At 50.2% G+C, this 26,635-nt stretch overlaps 1 protein-coding gene across 1 annotated transcript in view; it reads right to left on the reverse strand.

The window, feature by feature from the left end:
• The window catches only part of LOC144729776 (homeobox protein Meis1), a 94,482-nt gene that overhangs the window by 25,503 nt on the left and 42,344 nt on the right, over positions 1-26,635 (reverse strand). The window contains exons 8-9 of the mRNA XM_078610265.1: positions 23,868-24,013; positions 6,164-6,240 (exon numbers count right to left, since the gene is read on the reverse strand). Coding sequence (XP_078466391.1) covers positions 6,164-6,240; positions 23,868-24,013 — 223 coding nt within the window. The remainder of the gene's footprint in view (positions 1-6,163; positions 6,241-23,867; positions 24,014-26,635) is intronic.

Below are 26,635 nucleotides of genomic sequence, written 5' to 3' on the forward strand. Positions count from 1 at the left end.
GGACATCTGTGAAAAAGAGCTTCATCGCCCATCGGATTCCTCCGGTATAAATAAATATCCTGATGATTCTGATAACTGTTATAAAGGGCTAATATTTGTCTGCAAAATCCGGCACGGGGAGACAAGGAGGGCGCTGCCAAACTAAACTAAACTATGTTTTATTTACCAGGTAAGGCCCACTGAGCTATACAGCTCTTTGTCAGAAGCGACCTGGCCACAAATTAAAACTTAACGAAGTGGCTTGTCATGCGAAATGTATGGGAGCAGCCAAATACTCTAAACGCACGTTTCTAAATGTGGAGGGAAAAACCGGAGGACCCAGAGAAAAATCCACACGACCATGGGGACAGGGACACGCACACTCCAAATATACAGCAGGCGTCAGGGTCGGGATTGAACCCACGACCTCCTGCATACCAGGCGAGGCAGTCAGCATCTCGCCACAGCGGTGCCCGGACCGTTGCGACGATGCCCCTTTTCCTCCTCACCTCGCCCTGGGGACGTCTCGCGGCACATTTCAGGAGTGAAATGTTGGGAATCGGGGAGTGTGGGAACCCCAGGGGAGGTGGGAAAGAGGCGATCGGGCTGCCACGCAGGGAAGTAAAAACAAGCAGAAAATTGCCGCGTGGGACCGATGCGGTGGAACTGATTAAAGTGACTCACGGCCGAGTGAGCTTGCAGGGACGTTTGAGAGGGTGGTGGGATGGGGGGGGGGCATGGATCGGAGTCAAAGCTCAGCACAAAAACGCCAGGGTAGAAAAACACTCCCTGTTCTAAAGGCCGAAGTGCGGCGGCGATTGTTGGCCTCGTTAAAACGTCGTTAGATAGCTCCTCGATTTAAATCTTCATCATCGTCGTCGTCATCATTTATCTTCATCGGCCGCGATCTATCCGCTGCTGGACGAAGGAATCCCCCAAGCCGTCGCCATCCATCACTGTCGCGCGGAGGCAACAATAACACCTCGCACCTGCACGCGAGCTGATCTTGTTTGCTCCATCTCCGCGGTGGACGTAGCCCCTGGGGTGCATTCCGTCATTCGTGCCCCCCCCACCATCATCATAGTCCCCAACAACCCGGCCGTCGTTTCCATCGAGTTGAGGTGTTCTGCCCCAGATAAATCGATCAGTGCGATGTCTCTTCGCTCGCCATACGCTCTGTGATCAATATATGCGTTCGCGCATTAGGTAGTTAGTTAAAGCCCATCATGGGCTGCTGTGGAGCAACGTGTGCAGCACAGAAACAAACGGACCTAAAAAGTCCACCCATCACAAATGGTCTCTCCGTCCCGTTCGCCGATGGATGTTCCAGACGACCATCTCGTGGCAGCGCTTGTTGAAGGGCGGCAAACTTCTGGACCCGGGCTTCAACCCTTGCGGGTGCCATCAGCGCAGTCGGGTCTGCTGGAGCGACACTCTTACATTGCCAGATGTCACGAGGCAGAAGCCATTGACTCAAGCTCCGCGGTGTTTTGGTTTGGCTCATTCGTGGCAATCGACGCCAATTTGCTCGTCAACACCGGCGCGTGCGGTCGCGATGGCGACGCGTCAAAATAAACACGGGGGCCCTCCCGCGATTCATTTCAGCTGACGATGTCGATGTGCCTCGGCGACTTGTTTTCCTCCCGATCTCACGGCGACAAACGGCGACGTCCGACCCCCTCCTCCGACTCCCCCCGTTGGGGTCAAGAGGAGAGCGAGGCCCTGAGCCGCTGAGTACATCTCCGTCTCCATTACTGTGGAGTAATGAGCTAATACCCCCCCTCCTCCCCCTCCCCTTTTGGTATTGTCCGATGGTTTGTAAACACTTCAAGTGGTAAACTTCCTCAGGTTTGATCTTTTAAGCCGCTTTAGAGCCGAGACGCCCGGTCACCTCGAGTGTTTGCTCTGCCCTGCAAACCCCCCTCCCACACCCGCTCGCTCGAGACAAACACACACACACGCGCACGTACGCACACACGCCGACACACACACACGCACACCGACACACACACGCACACCGACACACACACGCACACCGACACACACACACGCGCACGTACGCACACACGCCGACACACACACATGCGTACGTACGCACACACGCCGACACACACACATGCGTACGTACGCACACACGCCGACACACACACATGCGTACGTACGCACACACGCCGACACACACACATGCGTACGTACGCACACACGCCGACACACACACATGCGTACGTACGCACACACGCCGACACACACACATGCGTACGTACGCACACACGCCGACACACACACATGCGTACGTACGCACACACGCACACCGACACACACACACGCACACCGACACACACACGCACACCGACACACACACGGACACCGACACACACACGCACACCGACACACACACGCACACCGACACACACACACGCACACCGACACACACACGCACACCGACACACACACGGACACCGACACACACACGCACACCGACACACACACGGACACCGACACACACACGGACACCGACACACACACGCACACCGACACACACACGGACACCGACACACACACGCGCACGTGCGACGGTTCGGCTCACCCCTTCGCCCCCCCGTTGAAGAGGTTCATTTTTTCTGCTGTTTGCTTTACGCGGTCCCTTTATTTTGCTCCAATCGCGACACAAAGCGGGAGCACGATAACATAACAATAACACAGCACGTGTCGTCACTTCTCTGAAGCGGCGGAGTCTTTTTGAGCACCTGTCACGAGGCGATTAGACCTGGCTGGCTGCCCCCCCCCCCCCGTTCGTGCGCTCGACAAAGGCACTCGGAAGTGAATAGTTTTGCTCAGGAAGCCCACCGCTATTTGCGGCGCTCTTGTCCGAACGTCGGTCACGCCGCCATCCGTCCAGAGAGTTTATCTTCTTCGTGACAAACGGCCGTTACCGTAATGCCGGCAGCGTGCGCGTGCGTGCGTGTGGTCGACTCAGCCTCATGTAAGCATCGCTACTGGGGAGACAAAGGCGGTCGGGCGTGGTGCCGGCCACCCACCAACCTCGTGTATCGTTTCCGGCATTCGTAGGCGCTCGCTGACAGCACTCGCCCCAACGGTCTGTCAAAGGCTATACGGGGGATCTTTGTCTTTTGTCTTTGTGTGTGTGCGCGCGAAGCCCTGAGCTTCATGCGATCGCGCGCGGGTCTCGGCTAACAAAACTACAAACACGACGACGACGCCATTAGAAGCCGCTTGTTTTTTTTAAATGAGCAAATTTTGTGCCGATAGAATGCAGGGGGGGGGGGGTTGTCCTTTAATGGTCAGGACCTAATTTCATCCCAAAGTGCAATAAGTCGGCCCGCAATAAAACAAAATAAGATCGGCCGAGCGCGAGGAATCGATTGCGAGGATGGAGAGTGGCAGCTGTCTAATGAGTGTTTGTCTTGGTCACCGCGATGCCACTCCTGCCCCCACCCCGCCAGCCTGTCGTGACCCCCCGTGGGACCAACCTGCATCTCATTTCGGGGCCCCACACCCGGTTCCCCCCCCCCCTACCACCGCTCAACCTCGGTGTGAACCGGAGCAGCCCCTGCCGCTGCCTCGTCACTTTGAGAGGCCGGTAAACAAAACGCCAACAAAAAAACCCACCCCCGGCTGATGAGAAGGGGAGATAATGAAAAAAATGAAGCTGTTCGAGAGACCCTTTCCAGAAGGCCACGCCATCGCCACCCGCCTGCCGTTCACAAGGAGAAGCGTTTCTGACACTCGTGGGGGGTGGGGGGGGTCACTCATCGCGTGCCTCTGGGTCGGCCACAATTAGATGGAATCGTTCGGCCGCTCAACCGGAGGCTGAACCGCGCCCACCCGATTGTTGTTTCTTTCAGCCCGACTGTTCTCGGCGACTTGGATGCTGTGTTCGTTTTCACGGCGCGGTGCGAGCATCCGTGGAAGGTGCCAACGTCTGTTTTATTTTGGTTATTTGGCTGCGATAAGTGTTTTTACGGGTGATAAGCCACTTCCTTGAGCTGTCATTTGTGGCCAGGTTGCTTCTGAAAGGGATGCTAATAGCTCAGTGGGCCTTACTTGGTAATACTGTATATTAAAAAAAAATTCGTTTTATTTGTATATATTTTTAAGTGATTTGTTGACCTTTCCTATACTTTGCCCTCCTGTCGTGTTTTTGTATTGTTTGTTGTTGTAACGTTCAGACCTGCCCCGACTGGACATCTGTGAAAAAGAGCCTCACGGCTGATCGGATTCCTCCAGTGTAAATAAATATTCTCATTCTGTTTCAACTTAGCTGCACGCTTGACTATTTCAATCAGTGCGCGGGCGAATTCGTTGGCGACACGTTCATGAACTGCCCACGGATCGCGTTTCGTTCTCTTCGTTTCGTTTCAAACCGAAACGCTCCGAGTGATCTTCGACGGCGATCGAAAACGACCGCAGCTGAGACACTGGCGAGCACCCAGGACTGACTTCTCAAATCCGGACGCGACGAGAAATCGCCGACGACGCCAATAGCGGACACGTGGAGGTTACGAGCGGTGAAACTCGCACGATACAATCGGCATATTACTGGGAGTGAGTGCGCATCGGTGGCGGCCAGCGATATCTGAACCGGTCTTACCTCCCCCCACCCCACTTCATCAGCCTGCACTGACCTTGTGGTGAAGTATGGTAAATAAAACCTCATGAATGGGGTGGAGTGGGGAGACCTTTATCCATTGGTTGATGGTCCAGGACTGCAACGTTTTTATTTTTATTTTAAGTGTGCGATTATAGTTCTACCTAACTCAAACTGCCTTCCAATTATACTCATTTAACATTGGACAATCCGTTTCTAAGGGACCCAGTATGATTGTTGAACTCTCGCTGGCTACTTTGCCTCAGAGTGACTATTGCACGACGGCCATCTCTGTCTACACCCTGTTTAGCGTTTGGGGTTTGACATGCCCTCGCATCCGACTTCTGACACACACGGAAACCACGCGGTAACCTACGGGCGTTACCTTTCAACAGGTGGTAATGTTACCCGAGATTTGTTAACATCTCATGCACAGCTCTCTCTGGCGTGTGCTAATAAAACCGCTCCGAGCCGCGTAACCCGGGTGAACCGGCGAGATAAGGGGGCGGCGGGCTTCTTTTGGGGCAATTATTCGGGTTCTGGCCTTGTAACCGGTGTCTGGGTCGGTGCCAGATAAGGCTGAAAAACTCCATAATTCTCCAGATGCGTCTCCTCACGCTGTGATACAGCAAATAAAACGGGATAAAAAATGAATGAGAGCAGAAGAGAAATCAATTGACCCCAGGCTGTGGATGGGGCCAGAAGGCTGATAAAGTTGTGCGGCTCAGGAATGTTTGTCTATCTGCGGCCCGCAGATAAAGGGCTCTGTAAATGAAACATCTCAGATAAATACGGCGGGGGTTAACTGTAAATGAAAGGGCCACCGTGTCATTTCTGGGAGGCGAAGCCTTGGATGGAATTATCGCAGATTGCTGTAATTACATTTTAGTGGTGGAAAAAAAAAACCCGTTTAATCTTTCCAAAAACCTTCCACCTCAATACGAGGAGTCGGTGCTATTAACCCTGTGAGATAATTGCAAAAAAAAAAGGGGGCTTTAGTGATTTGGGTCAAAATTTGAATTATAAAGAAGAAGCTGAATACAAATGTGCGGCTTTTGTTGCGCTTAATCTGTTCCAAAGAGACGGGGACATTCTCATTCTCCTCCTCCGAGCGCACGCGCGCTCGCACGTGCGCTGCCAGTCGGGAGTGATGTATCAATATGTTTACACCGTTGATTAAATAAATCGCCGTCCAATCTGCACCCTCGCGTGAATATAAAGTATCCCTTGGTCTTTGCAGAATTACGCTAACAAGCGGCATCTGGTTCAAACAAATCGTGAAGACCAGTACAGGCCTATGGACTGAACAATACGCGAGGTTATGATTGGGAGCTGAGTTCGGTCGGTTATTGAAGGCGCACCGGAATCAAAATTATGACACACACACACACCTGACGGATTCTCAGACGTACCCCCACATTTTACTTTTACAATATAGAGGGGGGAAAACGCGTCATAATCTGGATAATACAGTAATATAAAGTGGTAATACATCTAATAATGTTTTTTTCTCCCCGTGGCAGTAATATAAATACAGCACAGCGAAATAAAGTTGAGTGTGTAATCGCTACTCACCAGTTGTTGACTTGCAGGATGGTGAGCCCCGTGTCCTGCGCCAGTTGCTTCTTCTGCTCCTCCGAAGGGTACGGGTGCTGCGGAAACGACATCAAACACCAGCCTTAGGACCACCACCATCATCACCATCGTCATCAGCATCACCATCATCGTCGTCATTATCATCACCATCATCGTCGTCATCATCATCACCATCATCGTCGTCATCACCATCATCGTCGTCATCATCATCATCACCATCATGGTCATCGTCATCATCGTTGTTATCATCATCGTCATCACCATCAGCGTCATCATCGTCACAGTGAGTCTCTGCTCAAACGAGCATTGAGGCACCTTCTCTCTACGTCCCTGAGCCAGCGGCGGAAATTCAACGTTCCTATTTATTGCATAATTATGATTACTGTTAACTTCCACACAAAATGGTACCTATTTTGACCAACCCCCACACCCCTCCGAGGGAGATATGATGGGCCGAGTCAACTCTGATCCAGGATTTGAACTCCGCAACCTTCTGATTGCGAGCCGCTCGCTCTCCCCAACGGATTTGCCGTTGTCAGCCGTGGTCAATCCACTGCTGGATGAAGGCCATGCCACACGCGCCCATGTTACTGAATGACGTCGTAATCGCAAGGTAATACGCACACAGCACACATTGTAAGTAGTATTTTAGTGTGGTTTTAATTGCATAAATTACAATTAATTATTACGGTAATATAATTACACGTATATAACAGGTTTAGTAACGGTCAAATATCTTTAGGATTACTACACCATTAAAATAATTTTAATGATCTGTACTTGGTCATGAAATAGAGCACACACGCTCGCACGCACGCACAGACGCATGTCTAAAGCGCATATATATAACATCTTTAGCCAAAGCAGACTCTTCTCTTTAATTAGCGGGTCAGTGATTGATGATGGGAAAGGCTGTAAATGAGTACAGGCGGAGAGTATGAATAAATCAGGCCGGTTGCCGGGGCTGGAATTTTCAGAAATACTCCAGAGGACCATTTTGTGCGTTAATTGCGAAAAAAAAGCCAGAGTGCCTTTGGCTGGAAGAATGGCCATTCCGTTGCTATTATTTTTGCTAATGAAAACCTGGGGACTTAGGTAAGCATCCTCCGGTGTCTTTTCGCTCGCAATTAAAGACAATTTGAAAAAAAATTAAACTTTTTTTTTTGTGCCCACGACACACAAAGATATATTTAGGCAAAATGCACTTTAATTATTTTTTATTATTAAACCAAAGGCGCTTGTTCGGCGTGTGTCTTCTTTCACTTCGGGAAGGGTCGCCGGGTTTCAAAAGTTTTTGTGTGTGGGGTGGGGATGGGGTGGTGGGGTGGACGATTCGGAGCAAAGTTAATCGAGTCGACGCGGGAACCGGCACCCCGAGGCTGCACCAGAGGCACCCTCCAATTCAGCGACGCGACACGCGACCACGATGCGCACCGCACGCGCCCGCCCGCCCGCCGCTGTATTTGCACAAGGGCAGCTGCCTTTGTGATTATGCTCTCACAACAGATATTCCGCAATGTCCTACGCAAGCGGAAATTTTCTTCTCGAGCAAGAAGGAACCGTTCGTAATGATAAGTAATAGTAATAATATGTAACATGGTAAATGTGCAGCCCTGTAATGTCTTGCTCACGCCCACTGCTGGCGGTAGAGACTCCACGAGAGGGAGATCTGGAGAATTCCTTTCAAGCGAAATTTGGCCTACTCTTCCACACTGGGCAGATACCCCTACCCCCCCCCCCTCCAGAAGAGGGGGGAGTACCTGCACTTTACCCCACCGCATGCGACCTCGACGGACTATGGTGCCCACATTGATAGCGCTGCGTGGACAGAGACGTGGGGCTGGTGGATTTAAGAAACTCGGCTGAGCTGGGAGATCCAACCGAACTGGCAGACCTCTGAATAGCGCTCCCAGCGTGCTCACCGTTACTCTGCAGTGGCAGCATCCCAATAATAACGATAATTCGGACAATTACAAAATATTTTTTTTATTTTACCAGGCAAGGCCCACTGAGCTATGTAGCTCTTTTTAAACGATGTCCACAAATGATAGCTTAACGAAGTGGCTTATCATGTGGAAATGTATAACAGTCAAATACTCGAAACGCATGTTGATTCTAAATATGGAGGGGAAAACGGGAGAATAATCCACACGACCACGGGGAGAACATGCAAAATCTAAATATACAGGCATCCCCAGGGTCGGGATAGAACCCACAACCTCCTTCATACCAGGCGAGGTAGTTAACATCTCGCCACTGCAGTGCCACGACGAAGATGAAATGAATATAAAAATAAAATACTTAGCAGGAATATTATCACTGACTGCCATTCAGGGACTCTGGTCCTCGCGTTACGAGCCGTGTGCTCGCACACGCAGAGTGATAATAATAATCCCACACGGGCGATCGCGACCTTCCATCGGCGAGCGGCCGCGTGGCTTCGCGCCAGCGGGCCGAGCGTGGCCGAGCGCCACGGTTGCGCGGTGCCACGTCATCATCAGAGCCGGGGGCCGTGTTTACCAGCACCGCGGTGGCAACGGGCCACTGCCCCGACCGGTGGCGTTTGACGCGCCGGGTGGCACGATCCTCAGATAGATAACGGTTTACAAATGAATAATTCCGCTGCATTGCTTGTGAAAGAAGTTTTTACTCGTGGAGGGGTGAAATAAGTTGGGGGTCGCCGGGTGGTAGCGTAATCGTAACACGTGTGCCTCACTGCAAGAAGGACCTGGGTTTGATATCAAGACTCGGGAGGCATTCTGTGTGGAGTTTGTATGTTCTCCCCCTGCTCTGCGTGGATTTCCTCTGGGTTTTTTTCTTTACCTCCCATATGACGAAGTGGGGGGCTTGGGCAGAGCGCATTAGAGGGAGACGATGGCCCGGCAGTCGAGAATAACGATGGAATGGCGGGCAAATTAGGGAACTCTCACGTGGGGACATTACCCATGGAGACGGAGCAATTAAATCAGCTTATATTTGGGTTCTGCATGGATCATTGCATTGTTGGACATTGCGGGGTGGCTTTGGGGGACCGCAAACTAGCAGTGGATTGACCATTATGGATGATGATGTTATAATTAAAATCCAGCTGAACCTTTTACAAATTATCCTAAGATGCTGAATAATATATTTGTTACCTACAAAAACGGTAATGCTATAACTTTTCATGAATAAAATCAAGATTAAAAAAGGCAGAGGAATGTATTTAATACCGGAGTACAAATTAATATTTTAAAAGTCTCGAGGAAATTAATAAGTGCAATTTAGACAATCAAGTCAAGGTGTGATTATTACAAAATAGAAATATCAATGGACTCGTGAATCAAAATTAGTTTCTGTTTGGCTTCGATAATGTAGCTACAATGTTCCTATTTTTGAGTATAACTGCCCACCACCCGGCAGAGCCAGAGTGTTAAAAAGTAGCATTATACCCGTGCGCTCTAATGCAACAGGAAACGACTTAAGCATCATAGCATTGGAAGTGAAAGCACACAAATAAAATTAATCAACTTATTCAGGTCTCCGATTGGCTTCAAAAACCACCTTACGGAAATTAAAGCAATTCATTAACCAACTCATATTTTACAGCCAAAGGGAACGCAGCATTGAGTTGGACCCACATCAAGCAAAACATTCATAAGTCTAACAAAAACGTGAAAAATAAAAACAAGAAAAAGTATTTTTGGGTTATTGCTCCCAAAATGCGATGCGATTATTTATTTAATTCTTGCCAATAAAAAAAACTATCCTGCATTTAAAGCCCAGTGGCCTCCACCACCCCATCTCTGGGCAAACGTTGGGCAGATTTTCAGGTCTAACAAATCAAGCTGAGTTATTGGGCAGAGCTAATTCACAGCCAGGAACTCTGTTCCAGCTTCTAATATTTTTTTTTAGGGAGGGAAAAGGCTCTGTAGAAATTCCCCATTTATCATTCAAAGTGCCCTCATGGAGTGCGAGACATGTGGGCCTCCAAGAGTCCTGAACGCACGTATACGTGCATAGACGGACCCAAAAAAGCAAAGACAAAGATCCCCGTTATAAACTGAACAGTCTGTTTGGGCAAGTGCTGTTAAGCGAACTACCTACGAACGCCGTTACGGCACAAGAGGGGATGGGTGACCAGCACCACGCTCGGCCGCCTTCGTCTCCCTAGTGGAGATATTTACACACCGCACCAGGTATTCATTTTAGGCTGAGTCGACTTAGGGGAGGCCCAGGACCCGTTCAGATATTTGTCACTGATGTTGGCCGTGAGCGGTAATCGAACTCGGGTCCCTCGCGATCGAGGGCAGTGCACTAACCACTACACTACTACTTAGATGCACATGTACGTTACACTCACATGAACACACAGGTACATACAACTCACGTGCACACACACGCTAAACATTCACATAAACGCACGCATGCAACAGACATTTTACTGCAACACACGCGTGTAGATTGTTGTTTCGGTTGGTCATTGCTATTCAGCAAAAATGTGTGAGGTGTGTGTGTGTGCACAAGTGTGTGCGCTGTTGCCAGAGCGAAACAAGAAAAGTGCATCTATTGACAAAACACTAGCTTACAAAGCAATCTGAACCACAGTTGTTAACGTGTTAAAAGTTGCACATTGGCATGTTTATAGCAAATAAATAAATAACGGGCCAAACGCACCGCCACTGCCACACGGCTGCTGCCAAGGGGCTACTCCTGCTAATGGCGATTAATTAAACGGGGGAGGTGGGGGGGGACGATGTTTCCTCCATGCGGTCAAGGGGCCGAATTTCGCCAATACGTCAACGACCGCCGATGGTCGCCGCCGGGCTGACGAGCTCAAGTGGGTCCGCAGCGTCGATCCTCGCGGCCCCTCCTGGCGTCGCCGACATGGGGAGGGGGGCGTGGCCGAGTTTTCGGCACCTTCACCGCGTCGCGAAGTGGCGAATCGTCGAAACGCGAGCTCAATCGTCGCCCGGCGAGGGAACCGCGGGAGCAGCGAGTTCTTCCCAACGCTCTCCTGTTCTTCCGCTAGATTTTCCAAAGAAGACTGACGCGTCGTCCGAAGCGCAGGGGTCAGTGACGTATAAAGAGTGGTTGGCATATGCCCTGTGTTGCCATGTGAGGCCTCATGCCTCTTTGTAGCCTGATACCTGCCCCCCCCGTGGGCCTGTGAGTCCCGGTTGCAGTGGCAAGTCGCCTGCAAACTCACTTCGATATCACTACGCCGCAGCCTGGAGTCACCCACATAGCAATCATTGCCTCCTACTGGCGCACGCCGATGCCCCCACAGGCGGTCGCCCTTGCGAGTGAGACTCATCCCTGCTCTCTTGAGTTCTCAACCTTGCTTAGCAAAGATGAACTTTGAATCCTCAAATGTCAAAAGGACCCCCCCGCTCCAGGGGGCTGGGCTAAAGGGCTCAAAAATGGCAGAATTCCACCATCACAATACGAACACTTGGATTTACATGTTAAAGTATTCCCCCCCCCCCATCATCATGAATCATGGTCAATCCACTGCTGGATGAAGGCCCATGCGTAATAGCTGCACAAATGGCAAGGGAGGGGGGGGGTGCTCACTACACGTCAAGATTTTGGCGCAAATTCACTCGCAATGAAAGGCGTCCAGTAATGGCCCGGTCTTGAAGTGCATTTCTCTTCTTTGCAACCATGTGGTTTATTATCAGCATTAGCGCATACATAACAATCATTCGTGCATGCATTTGGAGTAACAAAAAAAAAGCGCTTTTCCTGTGATTTGATTTAAACCACAGCAATTTGTGACAGCAACAACTTATATCTGCTTTCCACGCTCATGCGAAACCCCACTCCCCCACACACACACACGCAGCTGCAACATTGCAAGGGGGCGATGATGTATTTTGTGTCCGGCGCCTTATCGGCCGCGATAGCGCGCACATCACTGCGCTCTGTGTTCAGGGGCCACGGTGCAAAGCAGGCCCCGTTGCACTCCCACACTGCCGTTTCAGAGCGAATGTTTTAGATAATTCCTCTCCAGGACATTCCGTGGCCAGGCCCAGGAGAGGCCAGGAGACGCTTTCCCGGTGGCCCCATCGGCACACGCGGGCAAGCAGAGCTCCTTCCTGGTGCTGGGTTTGCACGATTCCAGCGGCCGGTTCTAGCAGCCGGTTAGTGGTGCCCTCTGTGTGTCGTTAAACCCGCCACCACCCGACACAGCCAGTAAGGCTTGGTCACGTATAAAAACACACAGCAATTCGTTACTACGTCAGCACACCGGTGTGTTGGAGAGTAAACCCCGCAACATTTACAATTTTAGTAGGACGTTTCAAGGGCGATTCAAACAACCAGCTTCATCAGGCGACTTGCCAGAATTGTGAATAGGTGTTCCTGTTTCGGTCTTCAATAGATTAAAGATTACGTCGTCACTGTGAGTAAATCAGGTGCGAAGACCATTGGCTGTGTCGGATGGTGGCGGGTTAAAGGCACAAATATATTTACGAGATGTAACCCAAAATAAAAATATTCTTATAAATAACTAGCGTGTGTCCATGGACATTAACGCCACTTCCAGTGATACATTTCCCACTCAATACTTGACAGAATACTGCTAGGCTATGGCTTTGAGTAGGGAATTAATAGTGTAAGGCACTCCCACTAGATTACAAGTTCTGCCCACCTGGTATAATCTAATATTATTGTAACCTAACATTCCTGTCATTGCAGCCTAATATTGCGATAAAAACCTATGAACGGGGTTATAACATTACGGTAAGATGGATGTGGCATGCCAAAATAATTCCCAAAACAGCATTCTGGACTATTCCAGCTGAAATTGAGCACTAGTCACTTCTATAAATGTGACACAGTGGTTGAGGAGTGGTTCTCAAAATGGAATATCATGTTTTGTTTTATTTGTTTTTTGTTTAACGAGATTTTCGGAGAGAGAAAAAAAATCCGCCTTGTCTCTCAAGAGTACGAGCACTGGCTTACTGGCATCATGTCACAAAAACAAAGGATCCATTCAGAAATCTCGGAGCAGTGCACCCCGGCTGCCAAGGAGCGAATACAGAAGAGGTTTGCACTGGATACCTTCGGAGGAAATCCTTAAAGCAGAGTATATTTATCCTTTACACAGTAGGGGGCACACTTCCCTGCACACTCTACTATGAAATTTCATCGCAGTGTTGAAAACGTAGCCAAATTAAATTGGGGGGGGGATACGATTGGGGTTTTTTGTTTGTGTGTGTGTTTGTGCAGTCATTGGTGAACGGGCAGAGATCACCACCAACACGCTAAGCTTGAGAACTCCATTCAGTCATGGGTGGCTGAAACCCCGATTCAATCCCAGGATGCTCAGAGGAGCCGGCTCACTGCCTTGACCTGTCAGCTACCCGGTCACATCTTAGTAATTTTAAAAAAGCATATTCTAAACACGCATCATTGTCAAAGAGAGGTTACTCGATACGACTAATACAATGCGTTTGGTTCATGGTGTCATGAACCATTCATTCACTGATGCTATGCAACAATGTGTCCCTGCCAGGGCTTGCTACGAAAACATTGACACTGGGTGTTTTATGAATCAATCACTTCTACAAATCTGTTAGCGTGAAAATATTTTTTTTCTAACTCCACAACGGAACAGGAAGAAGAATAACAAAAAAACGTTAAAATATAGATGTTTTTATCCCTTTAACTCGTGCCAGTCAATCAGTACAGGACCGTGGCCCAAAAACAGAGCGAGCTCATTTTTCTCACCGCCCCGTAAGCAGATGCGAACGCAACATCAACAGTTTTATAAATGGGCCGAGACGTAAAATAAACAGATGCCTCCCGATACAAAGCGCTTATTTGTTCAAACGGGGAAATGTTGATGGACGGCTTCATTAAGCGATTGGCTGACCACAAACTGGGGGGGGAGGGAGGGGGCTCCTTGTTTTTTTCTTAATGGCTATGCAAACAGCAGGCGGTGGGTCGCAAGCAGCCTTGTGGATTTTCCCTTTGTCCTGGTACACAAAATGTTTCTACATTGAAAGGAATAAGGGCTAAAAAAAATTATCCACCAGATAGAGATGCCCATCGACGAACACTCTCGTTGGCTCATTCTCCACTGGGGTGGATTGCTATGACTTATAAAAAAAAGTGGAGAGAGGGGGGCGCGGAGTCAAGGCTTGATTCAACGCTCAAATAAGCATCGAGGCGTTGGTACATCGAGGCGTTGGTACATCGAGGCGTTGGTACATCGAGGCGTTGGTACATCGAGGCGTTGGTACATCGAGGCGTTGGTACATCGAGGCGTTGGTACTCATCCCCTGTTCATAAGCCTCTGCGGTGGCAGTGGCGGAAATTCCACATTTCCCATTGCCCCGGGGGGGGGGGGAAGTCTATGCATAGGACAACCAAAGTTGATTTCCCCACAGTGGTATTCATGTTATAACCCAGAAGGATGATAGGGCTGAGTTCAATCCCCCCAAAGCAGGATTTGATCTCACAGCCTTGTGGTTGCAGGCTACCCAGCTGAAATACATACAAATATATGATCCGTGTAAAATTATATAAGCCATTTGTTCTACACGTTTGGAGGTAGGGGTGGGTGTCCTCAAAACCTCCACTGTTTAACGAGTCACTAATCTGCTATTGAGAATGGACTCCAAAGAGAAATACGTACAATCTTCCATTGTGGAGGTGGTCACATTTTATAATTGGGAAATCTCTGCCTAGCCAACAATAAAAACAATTATGGTGGAGCCTCGCAATGACTTGCTCTAGCCAGCGCCAGGAGAAGGACTCCTTTAGAGTGTATTTGGTCTACTCTTCCACACTGACCAAACACGGGAAAAAGTGCTTCATAGCTCACCGGCTTCCTCCAGTCTTGATAAACATTCTAATGATTCGGGAACGTCTCGGACGGTGCATTAGCAAATATAGCAAAAATAGCGAGAGCAAAAAAACAGCGCAATGAAAACTTCTCTGTCACACGCTTGGGAAGGCATGGCCCAGAGAGAGCCCACACGACTGTTTCTTGTCCATTATCTACGATCACACAGATGGACTCCACTGGTTCACGGCTGACACAGAGAGCAATTCACCGGGGAGGCTGCCCTTCATTTGGATTGTCCTGGCCCCGGCTATACAAGTCAAATTAACTCCTTTGTACCGGCCAGAGCTCCGCGCTCCGTTATTCTGCTGCTCTGTATTCAGCCCCTCTCCCCCGCCTGCGAACATGCCTTCTGAGACTTGGGGCCAATTGACAGCGTTTGATTTGCTTAAGCACTTAATAACTACAGAGTGGATTAAACTTATTTGGTTAACGTGCTTTCACGACTTAGGATCTCATTGCCTGCACTTTCGAGAGCAACGCCAATGGCCATCCCCTGACCCCGTCGGCAAGACGGAGAAATTTGCTGTACTTCCGTCTTCACCAAGCCTCCCAGCCATTCTCCCCCTCCACTCCCCTGCCGACCCCAACCCCCAACTCCCCCACACACCCCACGGTCTCGCTTGCACCCTCTCCCACCGCCCCAACCCCCTCACAAGCCAGCCCCCCTATTCATCTCCCATGGGCCTGTCAAAGCCATGTAATTAATGATGCTGGGCACTGACCTGCCACACTTAAACAAAAATCTGCTTTCTAAATAATGCAGCTTCTTAAATGGACGAAGCGGGGAGGCGCGCCGCCGGCTCCGCTGCCGCCTGCGAAAACGGACACTTGCGTCGCGGACACTCCTCGCAAAGCGGATATTTGCGGACACTCGCAAAGCGGACAATCCTCGCAAAAGAGACACCCAAAAAGTGGACACTCACAACGTGGACACTCACAAAGTGGACACTCACAAAGTGGACACCCACAAAGTGGACACTCACAAAGTGGACACCCACAAAGTGGACACCCACAAAGTGGACACTCACAAAGTGGAAACTCACAAAGTGGACACTCACAAAGTGGACACTCACAAAGTGGACACTCACAAAGCGGACACCCACAAAGTGGACACTCACAAAGTGGACACTCACAAAGTGGACACTCACAAAGTGGAAACTCACAACGTGGACACTCGCAAAGTGGACACCCACAAAGTGGACACCCACAAAGTAGACACTCGCAAAGTGGACACCCACAAAGTGGACACCCACAAAGTGGACACTCGCAAAGTGGACACCCACAAAGTGGACACTCACAAAGTGGACACTCACAAAGTGGACACCCACAAAGTGGACACTCGCAAAGTGGACACTCACAAAGTGGACACTCACAAAGTGGACACTCACAAAGTGGACACTCACAAAGTGGAAACTCACAACGTGGACACTCACAAAGTGGACACTCACAAAGTGGACACCCACAAAGTGGACACTCACAAAGTGGACACCCACAACGTGGACACCCAAAATGTGGACACCCACAAAGTGGACACCCACAAAGTGGACACTCACAAAGTGGAAACTCACAACGTGGACACTCGCAAAGTGGACACTCACAAAGTGGACACTCACAAAGTGGACACTCACAAAGTGGACACTCACAAAGTGGAAACTCACAACGTGGACACTCGCAAAGTGGACACCCACAAAGTGGACACCCACAAAGTGGACACCCACAAAGTGGACACTCACAACGTGGACACCCACAAAGTGGACACTCACAAAGTGGACACCCACAAAGTGGACACTCACAAAGTGGACACTCACAAAGTGGACACTCACAAAGTGGACACCCACAACGTGGACACCCACAAAGTGGACACCCACAACGTGGACACCCACAAAGTGGACACTCACAAAGTGGACACCCACAACGTGGACACCCACAAAGTGGACACTCACAAAGTGGACACCCACAACGTGGACACCCACAAAGTGGACACCCACAACGTGGACACCCACAAAGTGGACACCCACAACGTGCACACCCACAAAGTGGACACTCACAAAGTGGACACCCACAACGTGGACACTCACAACGTGGACACCCACAAAGTGGACACTCACAAAGTGGACACCCACAACGTGGACACTCACAAAGTGGACACCCACAAAGTGGACACCCACAACGTGGACACTCACAAAGTGGACACCCACAACGTGGACACCCGCAACGTGGACACTCACAAAGTGGACACCCACAAAGTGGACACCCACAACGTGGACACTCACAAAGTGGACACTCACAAAGTGGACACTCACAACGTGGACACTCACAAAGTGGACACCCACAAAGTGGACACTCACAAAGTGGACACTCACAAAGTGGACACCCACAACGTGGACACTCACAAAGTGGACACCCACAAAGTGGACACTCACAAAGTGGACACCCACAAAGTGGACACTCACAAAGTGGACACCCACAACGTGGACACTCACAAAGTGGACACTCACAAAGTGGACACCCACAAAGTGGACACTCACAAAGTGGACACCCACAACGTGGACACTCACAAAGTGGACACCCACAACGTGGACACCCGCAACGTGGAAACTCGCAAAGGCCCCCGCCGGTAGCGGTGGCGGGGCCCTGCCAGAGGTTGTCTCCACCTGAAATATTGCCCGTGTCTGCCTAGTTTGCATTTTGCACTCGGATTTCATGTAGTCCCGATGTTCTTGACACTTTTTTTAATGTTTGGTGTTTTTTTTTATTAGTATGCATATGCGTGTTAAAAAAAAATCACCAAAATACACCTTAAAATAAATTGGCCAAACAGCACGGTGCAGGAGACTCGGTATGGCTTTCTAGAATAATCCAAATTGTCTTCATAATTATTATTATTTTACTCTCATGGGCGCAGTCGCTCACGCGACGCGCGATGAATCCAGCGTCCCGAGCTTGACTTCCAGCCACGGCTGACATCAGTGGGCAGTGATATCCAAAGCATTCCCTGGAATCCGTCACTTCACCAACCGGGGCTGACGAGCGTGACGAAGTCTGGTCAAGTCACCCCCATCACCAATAACAGTGCAGAGGGGAAGCCTTTACCCAGCAGTAGATTGACAAAAGGGCTGTAATTTATGATCATCGTTAATATTTCCTTCAGTCACTGTAACGAGAATCCCTGTCTCTCAGCACCCCATTCCATTCTTCTAACACACACATCAGCGACTGCGCTTTCACAAGCGGACGTGCGAAGAAGTGCACGGAGCCTTTTACTCCCAGGGTAGGCCAGTCTCTCCAAGCCCGCGGAAGACCGCGATGATTGAGTGCATTGCCTCTCCGTAGTCGCTCTGGAGTTGAGTTAATAATAATTAAATATGCGCGCGTACGTATGTGTGTGCGCGCTCACACGCGTGTGTGCGCGCGTAAAAAAGGCAAACAGACGAGGGCCTGGTTACACCGCCGCCAGTGACCTGTGAAGTCTTGCACAGTTTGACAAAAACAACCACGCGTGGCGGAGTCGCCGCAGGAAGGAGGGGAATCGCTCGCGCAGGCCGGAATCCCTCGCCGCAACTGAAGGTAAAGCGCTTCCACGCGCAAGCCATTCGGCTCCGGGTTTTGAAATCGGCCGATATTCTTAAAGCTAAAAAGAAAGAAGGGTCAAGGAGCAAGCACCTTCAAACTCCTGGGTCAAGCCACTACTCACGGAAGGCCCCCCCACCCCCTTTCTCCTCCCCACCGACCTCAGAAGAGCCCCCCCGCCCCCCCTCTGCAGAAGGATTTGTTTTATGATCCTCTTCCATGCCGGCCAAACGTCTTGGCGAGTACCCACACTTTACCCCGCCGAGCGCGCAACCTGCCGACCGTCCAGTCGGGGCGTACCTGATTAACCTGCTGGGTGAAGAACAGGGAGAGGGTGCAGGGAGATTTTAAAGAAACTCGCTCTGTCGTTTTAATCCGCCGAGCGCCGAGAGATCGAACCGGTGACCTACGGATTGTCCAGAAGTCCAGTGCTGCTAACCATTACACCAGGGCAGCTGATATTCAAATGGGTAAAAAAACACATTAATAAAAAGGTTGCTTGAATGCGCAAAGGAATAAATGTGTGCTTTCATTAATAGGCTATCTTGCTTGGTTCAAATTATCTTCCGGCGGCATTCGGTTCTCATTTGCGATTGAAGTGATTAACCGATGCGTTACGCTGCCAACATCCCTGGGGCATTGGGAGAAAAAAAAATCCCCCCGTGGAAAATTGAAACAGCCCCACGATTGCTGCTTACACCTGCAAAGTCACTACGAGGACGCGCGCATGCACACACAGTTGTCATTAGCTCTGGAACACACCACTTTTTGTGCAGCAGAGAGAGAGAAAAAAGGCAACGTGTGATTTTTTTTCGTCAATTCTCACCCTTGTTGGCAAAGCAAGAGCAAAAACTCGTGACAAAAGTGCGCACACATTTCTAAGCCTGACTTTAAACGATACACTAAACGAGAAACAAATATTTCTATTTTACCAGGTAAGGCCCACTGAGCTACGTAGCTCTTTTTCAAAAGCGACCTGGCCACAAATGACATCTTAACGAAGTGGCTTATCACGTGGAAATGTATAGCAGCCAAATACTCCAAACGCACGTTTATAAACGGCGAGAGAAAAACTGGAGAACCCGGAGAAAAATGCACGCGCCCACGGGGAGAGCATGGAAACTAATAAACAAAAAAAAACAATCTAACTGCTGCCGTCACGAGGGAGTAACTTCAGTCTGGTCCGTTCGGATCAGCGACTCGAAAAATATATCCGCACCCGGCACACCGCATCCAGCATACCTCTCGCGATCGCTGTGACCGCTAGTCACGCACCACCTACTCCAAAGCGAACCAGTGACCTCGACAAATATCTGAGAAAGAAATCAATCCCTCGCTTTTAATTGTGTTAGTGAGGTCATCTCCTCTCACAAGCGCTAGTCTATGCTCCCAGTTGGTGCCCATTTGAATACCAGAGGCCAGCGCATTAATCACACGCACGCGCACACACAATGTTGTTTGTTGCTACGCATTGATATAAGTATATTATGACTGCCGTGCGTTCTATTCCAGGATGAGCGGGCTCACGGACCTAATCTGTGCCTTGTATATCTGTGCCATTGGCATCGCTCCTATCTGCACACTGACAGCTTCACCCCTCGTCAACTATTTTGTTTTGACTCCGTGAGCCTCTGCCCGGGATGTGCCAGGTCAAATGAAGCATGTGGTCGGCTCGTTCGATGAACTCGCAACGACGTGAACTCGCGTGGGGTCTCCCATCGCTGCTGCTTCCCGCACACCCCCCCCACCGTCATCTTGGCGGCTTTGATCGGCAAGAAAGATGCAAGAATGGAAAAGCGAGTCGGAAACCAAGGGGGAAATGTGTTGTTTCGCGTGGACACTTTAGGGCCCACTCAAGGGCTCTGATGCAGTCGGAAAAGAACAGGGTGGGAGGAGGATTACAACAAGCTCCAAATATGGAGACTTGCTGTTGTGTCTCCCCCCCCCTCCCCCTGTCCCTTCCTCCTCCCACCCTGGGAACAGATCAGCCTACAAATGCCATCCTCCCACGTCCCATCGCGACGCGCGGGCAAACGAACGGAATTCGAGAGCCGGGCGCGTCCGGCACTCGCAGGTGCAATTGTGGGGCAGGAGAGCCGGCGGTCGTGAAACCAGGGCATCTTTAAACGGCGATAAATGCAACGGCAGGCTCGTAACGGTGCCCGGCCGTGCCAAGCTCGTGAAACGGGGAGGAAAAAAAACAGCAATTGAGCGTGTTTAACTACTGGGACACAATCTGGCAAGTGACGCATCCAATTAAAATGTCTCCGCGCAAGTTTCTGTCACCACCTGGCATCGGCGGTGAGCATAAACGCTCGAATCGTCGCGCCAGACCCTCAACATCGCCGGGTCACTAAAGGTGGCGGCGGATTCAGGGAGGCCCCAGCCGATTGACGATGACGACGATGCTGCTCGTGTGGAGTGGTCGGAAAAGACAGCGGTTTCTCCGTTGCCGTTGGGATATTTGGTGCTTTGGGTGACGTAACGCGGAGTGAAGAGGACGTGGGGGCGGGGGTGGTTTATTATTTTTTTAAAGAGCGTCTGGACGTGGCACACAATCCCGAGTTTAATGACTTGGCAAGCCCCTTTCGGATTCCCAGCTGAGCTGACGTGGGGAGCGCCACTCGCAGAGCAATTTTGCTAATGAAGAGAATAATCAGCACATTTCACAGTCTGACTCAGCTCTGAAGGCTTGACTGCCCCTCAATATAGATAAAGTGATTTAGCGCAGGCGACTGCCCAATTAGCTTGTAATGGATTTACAGCCCTTTAAATTAGTCAAGTATTTGTTCAGAACTCATTATTTTCTCTCCGTCTTGCCAAGCTATACACTTCTTGGTGGGATTAAATGTAGAGGCATGCCAAAACGGGTGGCATAAAAGCTATTAAATTGCTCTTAATTAAATATGTTTTGCAATGATTATATATATATATGCTATCTTGCATTTTTTTATCACAAATGTCGAACCTTATATTTCTTATTTCACTGCACGTGGTGAATTGGTTTCTGGATTTCTAGCAGGATTTTTTTTCTCACGTACGAATTTCTTCAAGGCATCGTAAGATAAGCTTAAGATCATAGCGCGTACGCAGTCAGAAAACACGGGATTTTTGTGTTGCTTGTGCACAACTGCTTCCTAATTTGGACTTTGTACACACAGTTGTAAACGTGTTTGTAAACATGTCAGAGAGATAAATATCCAACATTTTTTTTAATCCTACACAAATTGGAAAAACACCCCGGTGCGTGCACATGTCTACTGCCAGTGTACGACATCAAAACAATATCCAATCACATTTTTCAAACGATTATTTTCACATTCTCCGCACGATTTACCAAACAATTTGTCGCTGCAATGAACTCATCATCATCAAGCCATGATCAATCCACTGCTGGATGAAGGGGTAGGCTAACAAAACGAAAGTTGCTACATTCAACAAACAACCCTGGATAATTCAAGATATTGGAAAAATAATATTGACAATTATTAGCAACGGCAGCAGAGAACAAGCAGAGCGTCCCTCCTTTCCCGTGAAATTGTGGCCACCACACGGAGGCCGCACGTATCATCTTCGAGCACGCGGAGTGATCTAATATCACACGGCGCGAGCCCTGAAGTGCCTCTTTTATCACCCCCGTAAATCACGGAGCCCTTCCCTCCCCACACTGCACCCCACTGCCCCCCACACCTCCTGCCCTCCCTCTCAAACCCTCTACCCATTCCACAGACACAACAGCACTTGATTACACCGAAGCTCTTTTCCCCGATTGATACAGGATTGAGTGTCTCCAGCCATCTCAGCCGAGCTCTCCATCTCAAGACTTCCAAACTCAATTGGAGAGCGAGGCATTCGTTTAGGGATAATAGGTCCAATTCTTCTCTTCATCCTGTGTTTATTATGTAAGTGGAAATCACTTAGCATGCACGCTGGCGTCTAAATGTGCACAAGCGTGCCTGTGGGTGTACGTGCGTTTTCACCGTCAAATGTTAATCTACACATTGGCAATGTTTTTTGTTTAAATAACAACTTTACACTCACAAATGCATTAAAATAGGTAGACACGTGGATATATATATCTCGAATGACACGGCATACATTCCAGAATTATTTTGATGCTGCAGAAATGTTGCCAATTTTTTTGGAGAGCCCAGCTACCGTGGGCCCTCTGTTGTCACTCGGGGCAGTGACGCAGCTTCGGAGCTGCGCCACTGGAGAGACAAAGATGGTCGAGCGGTACTATCCACGCCACTCCCTTCGTGTATCATATCAGTCTTCAAAGGCGCTCACATGATTATTGTTCTGATGATGGCAGCACCAAACCATTGGTGGAAATGCCACATTCCTGTAGCGCTCATTCTATTGACCATGTAGTTATTATGACGATGAGCTGCGTAAATAAAGGCCATTATTATCATTTACAAAATGAGCGTGCACACACGTGTGTGTGTGTGAGTATTATTTTCTTGTTGTCTGTTGTTCTTGCCACAGCAAGGGCATTATTCAATCACATCAACCTGCAATAACAGCACCATCTCCGTGTTCTGTACTCCTGATTCCTGCACCGAGGCCCACCGCTCAGAGGGGCACCGGTTAGCAAGCTCCAAGTACTAGTCTGTAGACCCCCCTGTTGCTCCAGGCTCGGTGAGGTCATCATTGTCATCGTCATCATCAGGCGCGTCATAACCGGGCGTGCCTTTGGGGGGGGTGGGTTCCCACCTTCGGAGGTGGCCGTCATTTTTATGTACGTCGAACTTCTTCCGCACATGGTACATAGCCATTGTGCTAAACAACAAACTATAAAAACTAAACTTTTGATTTATCCAGGTCAGGCCCACCGAGCTTTATAGCTCTTTTTCATGAGCGACCTGGCCACAAATGGTAACTCAACGAAGTGGCTTATCATCACGTGGGAATGTAAAGCATCCAAATACCCCAAATACACGTTGATTCTAAATGTGGAGGGAAACACCGTAGGAGCCGGAGAAAGATCCACATGACCACGGTCCAGAAAGACACGCAAACTCCAAATATACAGGGCGCCAGGGTCGGGATCGAACCCACTGCCTCCTGCATACCAGGGGAGCTAATTAACATCTCGCCACCGTGGCACCGCTGTGCTAATCAGAGATGTAGGGGGTTGAAGGACAACAAACATTTTTAAAGGGGCCCGAGTAATCAACCACCCCGCAACAGGAACAAAATATGTCGTTTTTAAATCGACAAAAATCGATTTCACCTACGAGTCGACGCAAAGCCACGCGGGGTGCTCACCGTCAGGTGCTGGAAGAGCCAGGCCCGCATGATGTTGGTGGCCACCTTGGGGAAGATCCCCCGCTTCTTCTGCCTCTTCTTGTCCTTGTCCAGGTCGTCGTCGTCGCCCGTCCCTTCCGACGCCACGCTGTTGTCCATGCCGTCGCCTGCCACGGGGCCGGTGGGGGGGGAACAATTGATAAAATAAAGGTGTCAAGGTGAGCCCCGGTGGACACCGGTAAGTAGCAACAATGATTATAGAATTATTTACAGTTCTTGGACCGGTTGATACGCGACTGGCCACTGACATGGGCCGTGGACGGGAACGGAACTCGGGTCGCCAGGCGAGCCACTGTGCGGCAGGCTCAAGTGTGCGAAGGGAAAAAACGTTGCGGCGACAACATTCATTTGCATTCGTTAGGGTTTGTGATTAAGATAAAGGCTGTCGTTTGATAAAGGGACACGGTTTTAAAAAGGTTGTGTGTTTCACAAATATTCCGTATAAATACATCTTACTTGTTTTGATACATACAAAACAGTAATGGTAAATATTTTCAGTAATAATTAGCCCTTTGTCGTTTCATCGGTCGATGAATGCCCATCTCATGCTGCCGTTGTTCACCGGCGGGAGGGAGGGGTTATTTGACCGTACTTCGCCACCCCGGTCAGTGTTGGGGTTGGCGGACGTGCAAAACCCAGCGAGAACTTCAGGCCGCCACTTGCCACCAATGTTAGCCGTGGCCGCCAATCAAACTCGGCTCGCCCGGCTTCACGTCACGTGGGGAGGGGGGGGGGCGCTGCGAACCCTGACCACACTACCGAAGTTTACAATTATGAAAAAAAAACCTCACCGCACAAAGTTTCACCTGCCAATTAAACATCCTCCGCTAGCGCCGCAATCACGGCGGCGGCTCCTCAACGCCGGCAACAGCCGCCCGGTTGGTGGCGAGAGATAGCGGGGGGCGGGGGGGGGGGCAATCAAAGCGCCGCCTTGCATCTTGCCGCCGCCACCGCCGCTCATCTCTCTCGTTCCTTTCGTTTGGCGCGATCCTCACGGGGGTTGGGGGGCTACAGCGGACACCCCCGCCTGGAACGGCGTGCGAACGGAACGCCGTGCGTTGTGCCCTCGCCCGAGCGAGAGGTGCATTAGCGGAGGAGATGGGCGTCAAGGCCTGCCCCCGGCGGCAGCAACTTGCCTCCCCTAGCCCCGGGGCAAAGCCAAGCCTTGAAAGTGACTGCCTTCGGGCCTTCTAAATTATGGAGCAAACTCTACCCTCCAGGGAAGGGAATGGGCCCAGGCTGGCGTTCCCATAACTTTAACCCCCCAGCCCACAGTCGCCAAGCATGCTCCGCTATCCATTTAGGATAAATAGCATCACAGAATTAATATTTAACAGCTCGGGGTATTTTTTTCCTGCTTTAAAGATAAAAGCAGCCCTAGCCATGTGACAGGCTGAAACTTTATGAGGAAGGGGGCACAAAAGGCTGTTATGATGAAAGTATATGGTTTCGACATGAAAGTTAAAATGGATCTGCCTTTGGGACCGCGCAGACGATGCTGTCATTTTTGTCTGGAACTTTATTTTGTAATTTAAGATAGGGCGTTAATTAGGACAATACTCGCAAAGCCACGGAAAAGCCCAACGCATATAATCACTGCGTTGCTGCATACTTACGCCCTGTAGCCTGGGGAATAGCACAAACCACACGGCCCAGAATCCTTTGAATAACCAAAGGATAAGCCATCAAGTCACGCGAGAAAAATAAAACTCGTCCAAATATTGTTACTTCTGCTGCTCGGATCTGTCACGCCACATTATCGCACGAAAAACTTGCGTGTTTTTCAAACCCACCTCATCAAAAACGTGAAAATGTATTTTAGCAAAATCTTAAGGATTTATTTTGTTGGCATTCGCATTTCAAAGCAACATGTTGCCTATTGGTCACACTCATGAGTGTATAAATCATGCCTGCGATGCCTTGGTGGTTCGGTTTTTCATTTCTACTATTCTTTAATTCACACCGCACAACACCTATCCCCGGACGAACCTTAGCCCCGGAGGATGGGGTCCAGGCCTCGGTTGAAGCTAGCGTGGCTACGTGCGGGCAAAAAACGAAAATGTGGAGGAAGAAAAAGAAATTCAAGAGGCTCACGACGCCGCCTCCGCCTCCTCGTCCTCCATAAACAACTGTGGAGGCTCATTAGAGACGGAGGCGCGGGCGCGGGGACCCAGGTTTCCAGGCCGGGCTTAGATACCGCGAGGAAATGCCGCGGGGCAGGTCCACGCGACGGCTAATGGCTTCTGACGGCCGCCTGGAAACGTGGACGCGGTAACCCGCGCCACCGCCTCCGAGCCCCCCCCCCCACCACTCCTCCAACTCCCCCCCCACCACCCCCCCGCGCACCGCTTCCCTCGCGACAGGCACGGGAAATGTCAGAGTCTCTGCCCATGGGGTCCTGGGGGCCGCGTGCCAATTAGGGGCAGCAGCGGCGCAGCAGAGACACCGCGGGTGAGGGACGGCCGCTCACCCCTGCGGGCCCACCTCCCCCCCCGCTATAAAAAGCCGGTGCTCACTTGACACACAAACGTCAGGCCACGTTTGAATATTCCTCCATGCAGATTAACCCCACTTCCACTGCCCTTCCTTGCCTTCAGTCAATCAATCACTTGCTCGCTCGCTCGCTCAGCCGACCGCTCTCTCGCGGTTCTCTCCGTCGCTCAGTTTGTGGATGTTCATGTTCTCGTCGTGCCTTAGAAGGGAAATGACTCAATATCGAACGTGGCTGA

This window comes from Lampetra planeri, chromosome 33 (assembly GCF_965212315.1).
Source record: "Lampetra planeri chromosome 33, kcLamPlan1.2.h2, whole genome shotgun sequence".
Classification (NCBI taxonomy): domain Eukaryota; kingdom Metazoa; phylum Chordata; class Hyperoartia; order Petromyzontiformes; family Petromyzontidae; genus Lampetra; species Lampetra planeri.